Genomic DNA, 14925 nt, shown 5'->3' with positions numbered 1-14925 from the left:
TTTTCTTAAAAGACACAAATAAGAGATTGTTATGATATGTATTTTTCAACCATTTTTACAAATTTTTTTTCATTCAAAATTTTATATTACAAATCTGGTTTGACAGTTCATTGTCCCAGCAGCTACGTTGGTGCGACTACCTGTATTCTTTTACCATGGGAAAAGTACCAAGTAAAATTATTAAAATACACTCTTTAAAAATTTGTCGATTCAAAGCATAATTTTTCTTGCCGCCGTTTGCATTGCACAACTCGACGCCGTTACAGAGAACTACAATCAGACTCTAAACTTTGACGTGTTCGAGTTGGTTACTCACAATTGTGTTAAAGTAACCAAGTCTGCAAGCAACTTCGTTGCTCACATAAAATTAAGATATTTTAATAAATTGAAACAAAAAATACGCGATTCTTTTGATCCAGTAAGTTGCAAAGAAAATACGAAGAATTAGCATCAAAAAGTTAAGAGAAGAATGCGGTGTATTGTGCAAAATAGTTGTGTTGTATGTGGGGCTAGCCAAATGCTTCATTGTTTATTTGTATCATTGTTTTGGTCGTGATTACACCGTCAGGGGTCAGGTTGTCTTATCCGTGTGAAAGAGAGAACTTGAAAATGAATTGGAAAAAATAGTATAATTAGAAAAAATGAAGATATAAATTTGGTCCATTCCCGGCGAAGCACTTGCTTGATGGTATTTTTTAGTGCCAACCTTGCTCCAGACACAATAGTCCAACAGATTGGTATCCGGAGATTTTGTGGCCATTGTTCGCTGAAAATGAAGCTTAGAACCACATTTTGTAACCATTCTTGAGTGGCGAGTGCGATGGTGCTGAGTCCTGTTGGAATGTCCAAGGTCTGCGGCCAAAATGTTTGCGTGCCCAAGGCTTTAATACACCCTCCAGAATATTTTGGCGATAATATTTGGCATTTATTCTGACGCCACGGTGGATTGATACGAGCGCAGAGCGACCATCGGCAGCTATGACGGCCCACACCATCACCATGGCCGGCGCTTGAGTTCTGCTGGCCAACCGAAGGTACACATTTTCAGCAGACCTCTTTGGCAAGTAAACACGATCATTTTGTTTGTTTACTAACTGCTGGACAACAAATGTTTTCTCATCGGAGAAAACCAAATTCGGCAGTTCAGCACTTTCGGCCAAGCGAAGCAACTCTTTAGTTCTTTTTAGTCTATTTTCTTTCTGTTGCGGTGTAAGTTCTTGCACTTTTTGTAATTTTAATGGCTTTACCCCGAGCTCTTTTTTCAATAATTCCCAAATAGGAATAATTGCCTTATGTTCAGCTCACGAGCCATTTTTCGGCCACTGCGACGCGGGTTTCGATCAAGTCGCTTCCTTACTTCTCGAACCATTTCTGCTGATGTTGCTGTTTTCTTCCGTCCACTTCCTTGACGTCGGGCTGCGCTACCAGTATCACGGTACGAACGAGACACAAAAACTTTATTCACATTTAAATGCTGGAATGCTCTAACGATAGCCACTTGTGATTTTCCAGCCAAATATAAAGAGATCACACTATCACGTTTGAATTCTATCAAGAATATCTTTCTTCTGGAAAATTCTCACCAAAAGCATTTTGTACGCTTGTAAACAATCAAATGATCTATCACTAGAATAATTTCAACAGCTTGTACATAAACCCCTCAAAATTTTGCATATTGTGAAGAAGACTATGTGTGGGCTATCTAAACGGTTATCACATCCAAAAAACTTCCAATCCATTTGTAACTTTTATCTTAATAAAATTAACTTTTACTCAATTTCTTTCTTCCTCGAATTTAGCACAAGTCCCTGCAACATCAACATGTCTCGAAAATGTGTTATGGGTTGCAAAGAATTTAAGAAACTATTTAGCTTCCCAACGGAGGCTAGTGAAAGAGAGAAATGGTGTACGTTTTTGGAAATCACATCCCTCAACAATGATGACAAACTATGCGATGCTCATTTTGACGCGAATTGTAAAACACTCCGGAGAAAACGTAATTCTCCCAAATCGCCCGAAGAAAAAACCCCAAAAAGACCCGAAATAAAAAAATCATTTCAACTGGAACCAGTTAAAAGTAATTTCGAGGCTCCACCCAAACGTACCTACGGTCAACGTAACAACAGTGTAACAGAAAAACCAAAACCTCCACCTCAACTTGATATCACAATGACCTGTTATTGCCGTTGCCACAATACCGAGAAGGAAGAAAATCGTAGTCTATTGAATCAAGTTGATGAAATGACGAAGAAAATTGCCCGACAAAGCAATGAGATAAAACTTCTTATGTCTCAAAATAAAATCAGCGAACATTTACTCAAAACAAAAACCAAACGAATTGCCGAGTTGCTGTCTGGCGAAAAGTTTCTACGCAAGCAGTTGGAATCTCTGGAGCATATTGTGGCCGAACAGGGACGCATTCACATAAAGGCTGCACCAAATGCCAGTGAGAATAGCATCGCCTTTGCTCGCATGGTATGTGCCAAACGGAAAATGTACACAAAAAATGAAGTTTTATTGGCACAAAAAATTTACTCAGTATCGAGTCGTTGTTATCATTTTATGCGAGGATTTTTAAAGCTTAACTTGCCGCATCCTTCGACACTGAAACGTCAGCGTGAAATACAAGCGGCACGCAATGAATTAAATATAAGTAGTTCTTCTTTTGATGAGACAGAACATGATTTGGAATCAAATGGTAACCAGATACAAAACAATGAGACTGAGATTATGGAGGTAGATTCAAATAATGTGGATAACGGTGTAATCAAATGTCTATAGATATTTTTCTTTAAAATATTTCTATTTATTAATTTGTTGTTTATTTTAGTAATCTATATGGTACTATAGAATTAAAAATAGATTTAATATTATTTTATTATGATTTTTGTTACACTAAAATGTTAAAAAGCCAAATAAAAATAATTTGAACTTAAAGTTCGTAATTTCTTTGAAAGATAACATCTTTGGAGATGAGATTTTATGGGTCTTTATGTAAAAAATTTAAAACCTTTACAAAAAAACCTTTCCTTCTACGAACGAATGGAATAATAGAACCAGATACTGCTATAAAAATTTTGACCTTCTAGAATTAAAAAAAAAAATCTTTTTGATCTCTAAAAAAAGATCCTTCTATGAGAGAAGACATTTCTATTTTCTTGAGAAAATATTATCTGGTCTTCTATGAGAAATAACGTTTAGTTTTTTTCTTTAAGGAGACCTTTTGTTTCTTTTAATGTAGACCAACTAAACCTTTAAGAAAGAACTTTTAACATTCTACAAAAGAAATTAAATTATTTCCTTTATGTAAGGAGGTCTACGTAAGGAAAACTTAGAGCCCTGTCGTGTTGCTTTTCCCATTTTTATTTCTCAATATTGCAGTGCTCCGCCACCCAATAAATCTTAATGATCATGGACAGATATTTAGTTCAAACGATTTGATATTTTATGGAAAATTATCCGACCTAATTTCCAACCTAACAGCCATTAAACGTTAGCCCCCATAAAACATTTCTTGTGATTTCCGATATTTTCAAGTTTTTGGTCTAAATTTCACACGCAATCAGTTGTAATTTGATATTTCGGATTGTTAGTAGTTAAATTTACGCCCCTCAACAAAAATATTCAATAAAGTTGGGGCCACTAAAACTAAACATTCAAATTTAATGGTTCTTGAAGATCGCCGATATAGCCATAAGTCAGCTTTCCACTTACTGGAGGCCCGGTCGAATATAATTTCGTTTTTAGTTGTTTTTCTTCTACGCCTAAATGTTTATGTTCTTCTCGCCTGAAACTGCTTCAGAATATCAAAAGTTTGGGTTTTTAGTAGAATCTTGTTAAAGGTTGGAAGTATGGGCGAAATATTTATGATATCAAAAATTACAAAACATTGTTAAATTTTGTCCAATAACAAATTCTATTTAATTCTGTTTGAAGTAAGCAAATAATACATTTACAATTTTAATTGTCAACCCTAGTACCTTAAAGGCAGCCTTTCTGTATATAAGAGCCCTTACTAATATACCTGTAATCCCCATTCTTTATTTCATGGGAGACAGACAAAAAATAAATCCAAAAATAATTTTTACTACTATACGCCCCATATTCTTCCATCAAATGTAATGGATCTTGAAAAATCCTACCAATTTTCCTAATATTATCAAACCAAACTATCCAAAATCGATTATTTGAAGATATTGAATTATAACATTAATCCCTAGATTTGCATAATAAACAAATACAAATCTGTTGCAATAATTTGAAAAACAGTCATAACGGAAACAAACATGCCAATCTGGCATCTGGCAAAATCGCGAAATGAAGAGAATCTCTTGAAGAGAACACGTACCCACAAATGCAGCAGTGACAACAACATGACGTGGCCCAATCAAAATGTCTACTCTCCGTTAGACTCATTGAAGTGTTTACCTGCGCGCTCTCGAACAGAAAATCCCCAAACATACAAACCCCCCCTTAAATCCATTGAATTATTTTAACAGTTGGGAAAATACACGTCACTTGCTGTGATAAGAGAAGAGCATATTTCACATTATGGGAGATTATTCGTTGGGGCAAGAAACAACAAAAAAGGCCAAGCAAAAAAATCCACGTCAGTTATATTGGACATTAAAAGCCGCAACTCTCATGCCCAGTCAGTCAGTTACAAAAATACAAAGCAAGAGTACAGAACACAAATATCGAGAAGAAAGCAAACAAAAGCGCATTGTGTGAATTTTTTAAACAAAACACAAGTTGTTAATAATATATATATATAGAGCAAGTGATAAACAAATTTGAATAAAACTGCAAATATTGCATTTTTTTGTAAATTAGAATAATTAATTGTTATTCCAAAGTAAGTAAATTAAAAAATTAAGCAAGAAAAAATAATATGAACGAAAATCTCCAATCTAAAAATACCAAAAGAAAATGCCAGCCGCAGCAGTAGTACATGAAATTGCAAAGTGTGTGTGTGTAAAACAAAAAGAATTTTATACAGAAAAATATAAATGAAACAATGCAATTTTGTTGTAAAATATGAAATTTTTATAAAAGAAAAAAAATTAATTTTTCTTGTGTGGTATATATGTACTTCAACAAATACGCCTAGAATCTTCGGGAACATTTTGCATAGCCGTCCGCAGTATGGTGGCGACTTTCTCTGCCTCAATGATTGAGACTCCTCTCAATGAATTCGAAAAAAACTTAAACACATACAGTGCTGTGCGTGTGAAAGCATTTCCTTTTGTAGTATAACAGAAATGTTGTCGCATTTTTAAACAATTAACAAATAAAATTAAATGAAATGGAATTTACCAATTTAAAGTTAAATCCCAAGGATTTTGTTTTTTGACAAATTTCATAACCTTATATAAAAATCAAACATGGGCGTGAGAGAGATTTGCTCATTTTGTTTGACAGCTGGTGTCATTTGAATGTGCAATACAGAGAGATAGAGAGATCCATACATGTCAGCTACAGCATTCCTCCCCCTTTTTAATGGCATTTCAAATGCATTTGGGTGTTTTTATTCTCATAGAATTTTTTGCCTTACTCCGCTTTTTTGCTATAGTTTTTAAACTGGCAAAAGTAGTAAAGTGTAAACGCGGCTATCCTTTCAATTTAGGCTGCTATTCTATGCATAGGAACATGTTTAAAAAAAGTGGCAAAAATTTAAGATTCTTGCTAGCATTTTTTGCCAATATGCACAATTGCAATGAGTATTGCTAGTAAGAAGACCTCAAAACTTAAAATGATAACATTCCACATGGTAGTCAGAGTCAGTCTTATCAGAAATTGATGGAACTTAAATTAGAATTGATAGAATTGTTGGTACCTATCATGGTAGAAGAATACAGGTAGTCGCATCGACACAGCTGCTGCGACAATGAACTGTCAAACCAATTTTGGAATTGAAATTTTTGAATGAAAAATTATTCAAATTTGTAAAAATTCTTAAAAAGGCTATATCATAACAACCACCGATTAATGTCGTGTAGGAAAACTTTCGCAAATCTACTTATTTTTGAAGAAACATTTACAAAATGTTGACATTTCAAGGCTCCCAAGTTTTGATGCTTCTACCATGGTACCTTTGCTTCTTTTAAACAAATTTTAATAGGGCCTTATAATTTATTAAACAAATATATAAACACGATAAACACGAAGGGACAATAACAGATAAAGAACTTAATATTTTTTATAACTTATAAAAATTACCAAGGTCACATCTAGCAAAGGACAAATGTAGAGCACAATTATCAGATTTAATAATTTGATAGAAAACAGCAATTTCGATAGTAGGTCTCCTGAGATTTCGTAAATTCTTACTGGGAAACCTTTACCTGTAATCATCAGCTGTTTTAAGGATGATGTGAAAACGTTTAAAAATTCAAGCAGCAGGCCTATTCTGTAACCTTTTAACAACTTTACTCATGCTCTGCTCCACAACCTGCAAAGATCTACTATTTTTATACCCTCCACCATAGTATGCAGGGTATAAGTTTGTCATTTCGTTTGTAACACCTCGAAATATACATTTTAGACCCCACAAAGTATATATATTTTTGATCAGCATAAAATTCTACGTAGATTTAGCGTTGTCCGTCCGAATGTTCCGAAAAAAATGAAGTAGATTAATAAAATTTTACTCAAATGTATATTATGTCTGCAGGACTTTTATTATTGAAAATGGGCCATGATTTGTGATTGATTGATGATTTTTGCGACATTATTCACAGGAAATGTTTCAAATTTGTTATTTGAAATTCGTAATGGGTACTACAACCTATGACAGAAAATTGTCTGTGCAGGTCCACGTCTTCGTATAGCCCCATATAACGTTACCTCCCGACATTCGGTATTTTGATGATTTTAGCGAGATAATTCACCGGTATTGTTTCTAATTTGGCATTTGAAGTTCGAAATGGATACTACAGCCTAAGACAGAAAATTGTCTGTGCAGGTCCAGGTCTCCGTATGTCCCCCATATAACGGTACCTCCCGACATTCGTCATTTTGATGATTTTAGCGACATTATTCACCGGAATTGTTTTAGATTTGGTATTTAAAGTTCGTAATGGATACTACATCCTAAGATAGAAAATTGTCTGTGCAGGTCCACGTCTTCGTATAGTCCCCATATAACGATACCTCTCTATATTCGGTATTTTGATGATTTTAGCTACATTATTCACCGAATTTTTTATTCAAGTTTCGCATTTGAATATTGTAATGGTTTATGACAAAAGTTACCTATGCTGGTCCACGTCGTCCTATAGACCCTAAAGCGATAACGGCTACATTTGGTTTTTTTTTTAAGATTTTAATAGCATTTTTAACGGATTTTATTATTTTTGAAAATTGCCAAAATCATTCCAAATGGTGGAGGGTATTAAAGACCGGCTTTTTACTTGTTTATTTTTTTTTTCAAGGTGTCCATGTCAAAAAATATTAATCCCTGAAATATGTTCAATACAATGCAGTATCATCTCCACACAATTAGCAATGCAAATCAATGCTAATCTAGTTTTTCAAAAATAGTTTTTAGAAAGGTTTTTAACCTTGATTTTTTGCTCAGAAAATCATAAAATCTACAACAACACAAATATGTACAATTAGTTGTTAACAAATTGTCAGATTTGTTGCCTGCCTAGTCTATCATTTCTAGAAGACTCGCGACACCAATAATTTGTTTCTAAAGAGCCATTGACTGATAAGTTTAAAAATTATCAGCTTGTGAAATAGCTAGGTATAAATCTCAAAAATAATTTTATTGATAGCATGGCTAGCATATAACGGTAACACCTTAGGGAGAGAATAAGGTTGGAGAGCTAGCTAACATTAAAAACGCCAACACCACACATTTTATTTAACGCTCACCTCTGACGGTTAAGCATTTTTGTTAAGTAAAGTACAGCTTTACTCAAATGCGATTTGAACACGTCACTTGTTTTGGGAAAGTGATTTCCTATTATTTAAAAAAAAAATGACACGGTTTACTGGTGGTTGGCAACAAATTAAGATTACCTGTTCATTCATGTTTACATACACACGTAGCAGTCGATACATGTGGTTTAACAATTTGGAGATGTTTTTTGTTTTATTAACAATACAATGACAACTCATAACTACAGACGACATATTTCCAATGAAACAAAGAAGCACACCACGTCAGTTTAATGGCCAGCACATCACCACCTGAATAAATAAATTCCCCTCCTTTCTGTAGTTTTACCCATATATTGAATAACAAATAAAATAGGTCAAATAGTTGTTTAACTTTCTTTCGTTGACATATTTTTAAGTCTTACATAGAATTGTCAAGTATAGCATTTTCAGATTAAATGAAACCTTTTGCAATTCAAATGAATCTTTTTGCAGCGGGAATGAAACCTTTTGCAGTGGAATTGAAACCTTTTGCAGTGGAAATGAAACCTTTTGCAGTGGGAATGAAACCTTTTGCAACCGAAATGAAACCTTTTGCAACCGAAATGAAACCAATTGCAACCGAAATGAAACTTTTTGCAAATCAAATGAAACTTTTAAATTTATAGAAGGAAAAATAACAAAACATTTATATTTTTAGTAGTTTTTAAATTAAATCAATTAATTATAACTAATATATTGACAAAGAGGATTTTTTATTGATTATAAATATCTACATTTATTTATATTATTTCTTAAATTTTCAATTATTGTATAATAATAAAATAAAAAATAATAAAAAAAAAAATAATAAAAAATGGTTCTTTACTGATTTGATATAAAATGCTTCCATATTATTAAATTCCAAATGCTTAACGCTAAAAAGAGAAATTTAAGCAAAGTTTGGCCTTTATAGGAATGGCCAGGACTGAAATGTGAAATTAAGCTTTACCACAATTTTTTATAGTTATAGTATACTATTAATCTTACCTAATAAGGGATTCCCGCTTCGCAGCTTTATTGATTATGGAGATAAAGCAGTCGTGATTTCAATAGACAGATAAGTGGAAATCATTAAATCAACTATGATCATAATACTTTATGGGGTCTACGACGAATATTTAGAGGTGTTACAAACCGAATGACAAATTTAATATATTCTCCTTTCCATGGAGGAGATTATAAAATAGTACCTAATTCGGGTCCTTTGAAAAAATACCTTGAAAATCTTTTTTCAATCTTTCTGCATCTACACTTGTGTTTTATGGAAGCTTAAGAAAAAAATTTATAAAAACATAGTTATTAATAATCAATAAAAAATCCTCGTTGTCAATATATTAGTTATAATTAATTGATTTAATTTAAAAACTACTAAAAATATAAATGTTTTGTTATTTTTCCACATATAAATTTAAAAGTTTCATTTGATTTACAAAAAGTTTCATTTCGGTTGCAAATGGTTTCATTTCGGTTGCAAAGGGTTTCATTTCGGTTGCAAAAGGTTTCATTCCCGCTGCAAAAGGTTTCATTTCCACTGCAAAAGGTTTCAATTCCACTGCAAAAGGTTTCATTCCCGCTGCAAAAAGATTCGTTTGAATTGCAAAAGGTTTCATTTAATCTGAAAATGCTATATTTTGGCGGCAACATAAAGTTCCTCTCTCTACACTCTTTTGTAAGTGTTCTTTTTCCTTAAGAAGCGGTTTGATAAACCAAATCAAAAATTTGTGTATTCAATCAAATGTCAAGATTTTTTTAGATTTATTTTAATTTTCACAAAGTTTAAATGCCCCCTTTTATTTTTTAAACTTTCCAAAAATTACATTTCTTTGTCAAGAATTTTGTCGTTTTCATGAATAGATATTTTATTTCAATGTTTTTTAATATATCAACTGTTAAACATTTATGAATTAAATCTTTCAAAAGTCAAACATTTTTGGGACAATTTTAATTTTGCATAAAGTTTAAACACCCCTGTTTAATCATCTTTTTGTGGCCAACTCATTATTAATGCAAATTATCTTCTTCGAGAAAAAACATTTCTCATCGTAATATTGCCGGCACTGACATTGAGTGATTTTGTACCCTTTCTCTCACACACTCAATTTTGACCACCTTCTCATCGACAACCGGCCTGTCACAAATGAACACGTATACAACGAATACAAGAAATTTGTTAAATAGTTATAAAAAAAACTTTCTCTTGTGCTCAAATATTTTGTTGTTTTCCGCTGATAAGATCATTTTGTTGTTGGGGGTTTATTTTATATTTTATACAACAACAACAACAACCCCATTGTATTGAGCAGAAATTACAAATTACTCAGAGAAACAACTCAACTTGGCAGCAGCAGCAGCAGCAAACCAATGTCAAAGTCAGTCGGTTTCGTTTATTTTTACTCGAGTTGTCAAAGTCAGCGGACGTGTTTGCTGGTAAGAGGAAGAAAGTTTAGAAATTTATTAAAAAAGTGTTAAGTTCTTAAATAAAAAGCCTACTAGAGTGCGATTGCGTGTGTATGTGTTTCAAGACAGGCCCAAAACTGGTTCTTAAACTTAACAGAAATGGGTCATTTGTCTAACTAAAGAATAAATAGAAAGTTTTGTGCGGTAGTCAAGCAGCCCGCAACCAGTTTTTCTAGAAGTACACGTTTGCTTTTTTGTCGGCTGCAGCACTGTTATCCAAGAACATTGAACGCTCATTTGTGGTGACGCAGGCAATTTTTCTTTGGTGTTTTTTTAATAGAATGTCGTGTCTGTTCTTACCGGCATATTTTTAAGATTAGGTTATATTTTATTTAAATCCTTACAACAAATTTTAACATATCCCTATTTTCTCTCGTTCTTCTTTATTACAGTTAGTAGTATAATAAATACACCTCAGTGAACAGAAACAAGAAAAATCAAAATGAGATTATTCGCATTTTTGGCCGTAGTGGCCTTTGTTGGCCTCGCCCTTGCTGACGAGAAAAAGGATAAGGACATTGGCACAGTCATTGGCATTGATTTGGGTACCACCTACTCTTGGTAAGTTTTCGATTAATCAAATCAAAATTTATGCTTATTTCCAACCCATCCAAAAGCCATTCGTTTCTAACCTAAATATTTCCCTTCATTTTTTTAGTGTTGGTGTTTACAAAAATGGACGTGTTGAAATTATTGCCAACGATCAGGGTAACCGTATCACTCCATCCTATGTTGCCTTCACCGCCGATGGCGAACGTTTGATTGGTGATGCCGCCAAAAATCAATTGACCACAAATCCCGAAAACACCGTATTCGATGCTAAACGTTTGATTGGCCGTGAATGGACCGATACCAATGTCCAACACGACATCAAGTACTTCCCCTTCAAGGTTGTCGAAAAGAACTCCAAGCCACACATTAGCGTTGATACTTCCCAAGGCAAAAAGGTCTTTGCTCCTGAAGAAATCTCTGCTATGGTCTTGTCCAAGATGAAGGAAACCGCCGAAGCCTATTTGGGCAAGAAGGTTACCCACGCTGTTGTCACTGTCCCAGCTTACTTCAACGATGCCCAACGTCAAGCCACCAAAGATGCCGGCGTCATTGCTGGTTTGAATGTCATGCGTATCATCAACGAACCTACCGCTGCCGCCATTGCCTACGGCTTGGACAAGAAGGAAGGTGAAAAGAACGTCTTGGTCTTCGATTTGGGCGGTGGTACCTTCGATGTCTCCTTGTTGACCATTGATAACGGTGTCTTTGAAGTCGTTTCCACCAACGGTGATACTCACTTGGGTGGTGAAGATTTCGATCAACGTGTCATGGACCACTTCATCAAGTTGTACAAGAAGAAGAAGGGCAAGGATATCCGCAAAGACAACCGTGCCGTCCAAAAATTGCGTCGTGAAGTTGAAAAGGCCAAGCGTGCTTTGTCCAGTGCCCATCAAGTCCGTATTGAAATTGAATCCTTCTTCGAAGGTGAAGACTTCTCTGAAACTTTGACTCGTGCCAAGTTCGAAGAATTGAACATGGACTTGTTCCGTTCCACCTTGAAACCCGTACAAAAGGTCTTGGAAGATGCTGACATGAACAAAAAGGATGTCCATGAAATTGTCTTGGTTGGTGGCTCCACTCGTATCCCCAAGGTACAACAATTGGTCAAGGACTTCTTCGGAGGCAAGGAACCATCCCGTGGTATTAACCCCGACGAAGCTGTTGCCTATGGTGCTGCTGTCCAAGCTGGTGTTCTCTCCGGTGAACAAGATACCGATGCCATTGTCTTGCTCGATGTCAACCCCTTGACCATGGGTATTGAAACTGTCGGTGGTGTCATGACCAAATTGATTCCCCGCAACACTGTCATCCCCACCAAGAAGTCTCAAATCTTCTCCACTGCTTCCGATAACCAACACACCGTCACCATTCAAGTCTACGAAGGTGAACGTCCCATGACCAAGGATAACCACTTGTTGGGCAAATTCGATCTCACTGGCATTCCCCCAGCTCCTCGTGGCATTCCTCAAATTGAAGTCAGTTTCGAAATCGATGCCAACGGTATCTTGCAGGTCAGTGCTGAAGATAAGGGCACCGGCAACAAGGAAAAGATTGTCATCACCAACGACCAAAACCGCCTCACCCCCGAAGACATTGAACGTATGATCCACGATGCTGAGAAATTCGCCGATGAAGACAAGAAACTCAAGGAGAAGGTTGAGAGCCGCAACGAATTGGAATCCTATGCCTACAGTCTCAAGAACCAAATCGGTGACAAAGAAAAACTCGGTGCCAAGTTGAGCGAAGACGAAAAGGTCAAAATGGAAGCTGCCATCGATGAAGCCATCAAATGGTTGGAAACCAATGCCGATGCCGACCCCGAGGAATACAAGAAACAAAAGAAAGACTTGGAAGCCATTGTCCAACCCATCATTGCCAAGTTGTACCAAGGCACCGGTGGTGTACCACCCACAGACAGTGATGACAACGATGACTTGAAGGATGAACTGTAAATCGTTCCCCCAGCGATATATAGGTTCTAGCTCTAGTTTAGTTGTAGTTCGCAGTTTAGTTAAAGAAAAGAAACAAACAAGCAGACTGATACACATTTAATAAATCAACAAACATTTGTGTTAATACAAAAAATGAGAAAATACACAACATAAAAGAAAATATTTATTAAAAACAAAAAAGACACGCTTTTTCCTTTCAAAAAATACAACCGTTAATATTGACACACAGACAAGATAGATGCATTTCCAGCTATTGTAAAAAAGCGATAAATCCAATGTTGATTACCATTGTTTCCCAAAATCAACTTCAGTTGTTCCCAGACCATTTCCAAACGCCTAAACATGTTAGCAATTTTTTTTTATAATTTAAATTATTAGTTCCAAATAATAAATTCAATTAATTTTTTTATCATTTTGTAATAAGCTACAAAAACACTAAAAATAGAAATCTTCGATTTTTAAGAAGAATTTTTAATTTATTTCACTTTTTCCAAACTTTAAATATAAAATACTTAAATTTTTGAGAAAAAAAGAAGAAAAAATACTTTAATAAAAAATTATAAAAAATATAAACTTTCTGTGTTTGTATTTATGTGTATTATATATGATTCGTATCCGATTTTGTAGACCGTAACTTTACAAGAGTTCTTTTGCAATAGGTCTCTAGTTTTCGTGCCTTCTTGGTATCAATAATTTTGGGTACAGAAGAAGTACAGGGTAAGATGAAAAACTGCAACCAATTTCAGACTGCTGTCATTTCTAAGCCACTCGTCCGACAGCTGTTAAAACTGTATAAAGCATTTTGGTGAGAATTTTACAGAAAAAAGTTATTCGTGAAGTCAAGGAAGTGGACGGAAGAAAACAGCAACATCTGCCCGTGGCATCAGAATAAATGCCGAATATTATCGCGAAAATATTTTGGAGGGCACGCAAACTTTTAGGCCGCAGACCTTGGACATTCCAAAAGGACTCAGAACCATCGCACTCAGCACGCGCCACCCAAGAATGATTATAAAATGAGGTTCCTCGCTTCATTTCCAGCGCACAATGGCCACGAAAATCTCCGGATACCAATATGTTGAACTATTCTGGAGTATTTTGGAAAGCAAGGTTGGCACTAAAAAATACCAAAGTGTCGATCACACAAGCAAGTGCTTCGCCGGGAATGGACCAAAATACCTCAGAGCAACATTCGGGCAGCGTGTGACGGTTTCATTGGCCGTTTGAAGGCCATAATTCGGGCCAAAGGTGAACAATTCGAACAAATCTAAACTTATTCTAAAATTTGATTCTATTTCCGACATTTGCTTTCATTCAATAAAATTTAAAAAAAAATTATGACGTTTGACTTTGTTGCATTTTTTTATCGCACCCTGTAGAAAGAAGGTTCCCATTACTGATTTGTGTATGTACAATGGATTTATAAATATAAATTTTGACAATGTGATGTTGTCAAATGAAAAATTTAAAACAAAATAGTAAATGTTTGATTGCATGACTTTACCTTCTTAATTCTACCATGAACTACTCTTGTCGAGCACTCTTTTAGTTTTTGCCGTACCGTTGTTGTATTTCGATATATGTATATTCTTTCTGAACACGATTAAAACCTCCACCCTCTTTCCCCTCTTTATGGTACAATAAGGAGGTAGAACAGCTTCTTAAAACTACAGAAACACTTTCCTGAGGCTATGCCCTCTTTCTGTCAAATTTACATACAACCATGGTACAATGAATTCAAGGTAGGGCAGAACTACCATATGATTTCAATTTTTTTATTTTCTTGGCTTAATATGTCATCTTTATTTGTTTATGTATGTGTTTTCTTTTCAATAACAAAAAATTGTTCAGAAAATATTCAAATTCGGGTGTTTTCAAAATGCTTATTGCAACATATGCATCGACAAATTCTAAAGTTTTTGTCGCGAAATAAACCATAAGTGATATATAGAACATGATATTGAAAAGAAATTTTGACCATTCATTCAGTTTTCGCGGTTTTAAATTATTTATTCAAAATCAATGCAACAAGTTG

General features: G+C 34.8%; 2 protein-coding genes across 3 annotated transcripts; both read left to right on the top strand.

The window, feature by feature from the left end:
• Positions 1 to 285: 285 nt before the first annotated feature.
• Positions 286 to 2937, top strand: LOC101888709 (uncharacterized). Its single transcript, XM_005184242.4, has 2 exons — positions 286 to 418; positions 1800 to 2937. The coding sequence occupies exon 2, from the start codon at positions 1822 to 1824 to the stop codon at positions 2779 to 2781; it is 960 nt and encodes a 319-aa protein (XP_005184299.1). The 5' UTR covers positions 286 to 418; positions 1800 to 1821; the 3' UTR covers positions 2782 to 2937.
• A 1713-nt stretch (positions 2938 to 4650) lies between these two features.
• Positions 4651 to 13461, top strand: LOC101887458 (endoplasmic reticulum chaperone BiP). 2 transcript variants are annotated; one of them, XM_005184234.4, is made up of 3 exons: positions 4651 to 4855; positions 10779 to 10947; positions 11045 to 13461. In XM_005184234.4, the coding sequence occupies exons 2-3, from the start codon at positions 10829 to 10831 to the stop codon at positions 12888 to 12890; spliced, it is 1965 nt and encodes a 654-aa protein (XP_005184291.1). In that variant the 5' UTR covers positions 4651 to 4855; positions 10779 to 10828; the 3' UTR covers positions 12891 to 13461. The 2 variants fall into 2 exon arrangements, with proteins under 2 accessions (XP_005184291.1, XP_005184292.1); XM_005184235.4 differs by lacking the exon at positions 4651 to 4855 and adding an exon at positions 10220 to 10356.
• The last annotated feature ends 1464 nt before the right edge of the window (positions 13462 to 14925 follow it).

Source organism: Musca domestica, unplaced genomic scaffold (genome assembly GCF_030504385.1).
Source record: "Musca domestica strain aabys unplaced genomic scaffold, Musca_domestica.polishedcontigs.V.1.1 13, whole genome shotgun sequence".
Lineage (NCBI taxonomy): Eukaryota > Metazoa > Arthropoda > Insecta > Diptera > Muscidae > Musca > Musca domestica.
This window is presented reverse-complemented; position numbering and strand designations above follow the sequence as displayed.

Bases quoted from the DNA above. Each gene is read 5' to 3' on its own strand.
- LOC101888709 (XM_005184242.4), top strand. From the start codon at position 1,822: ATGTCTCGAAAATGTGTTATGGGTTGCAAAGAATTTAAGAAACTATTT.
- LOC101887458 (XM_005184234.4), top strand. From the start codon at position 10,829: ATGAGATTATTCGCATTTTTGGCCGTAGTGGCCTTTGTTGGCCTCGCC. The intron at 10,948-11,044 runs GTAAGTTTTCGA...TCATTTTTTTAG, and splicing joins TTGGGTACCACCTACTCTTG to TGTTGGTGTTTACAAAAATG.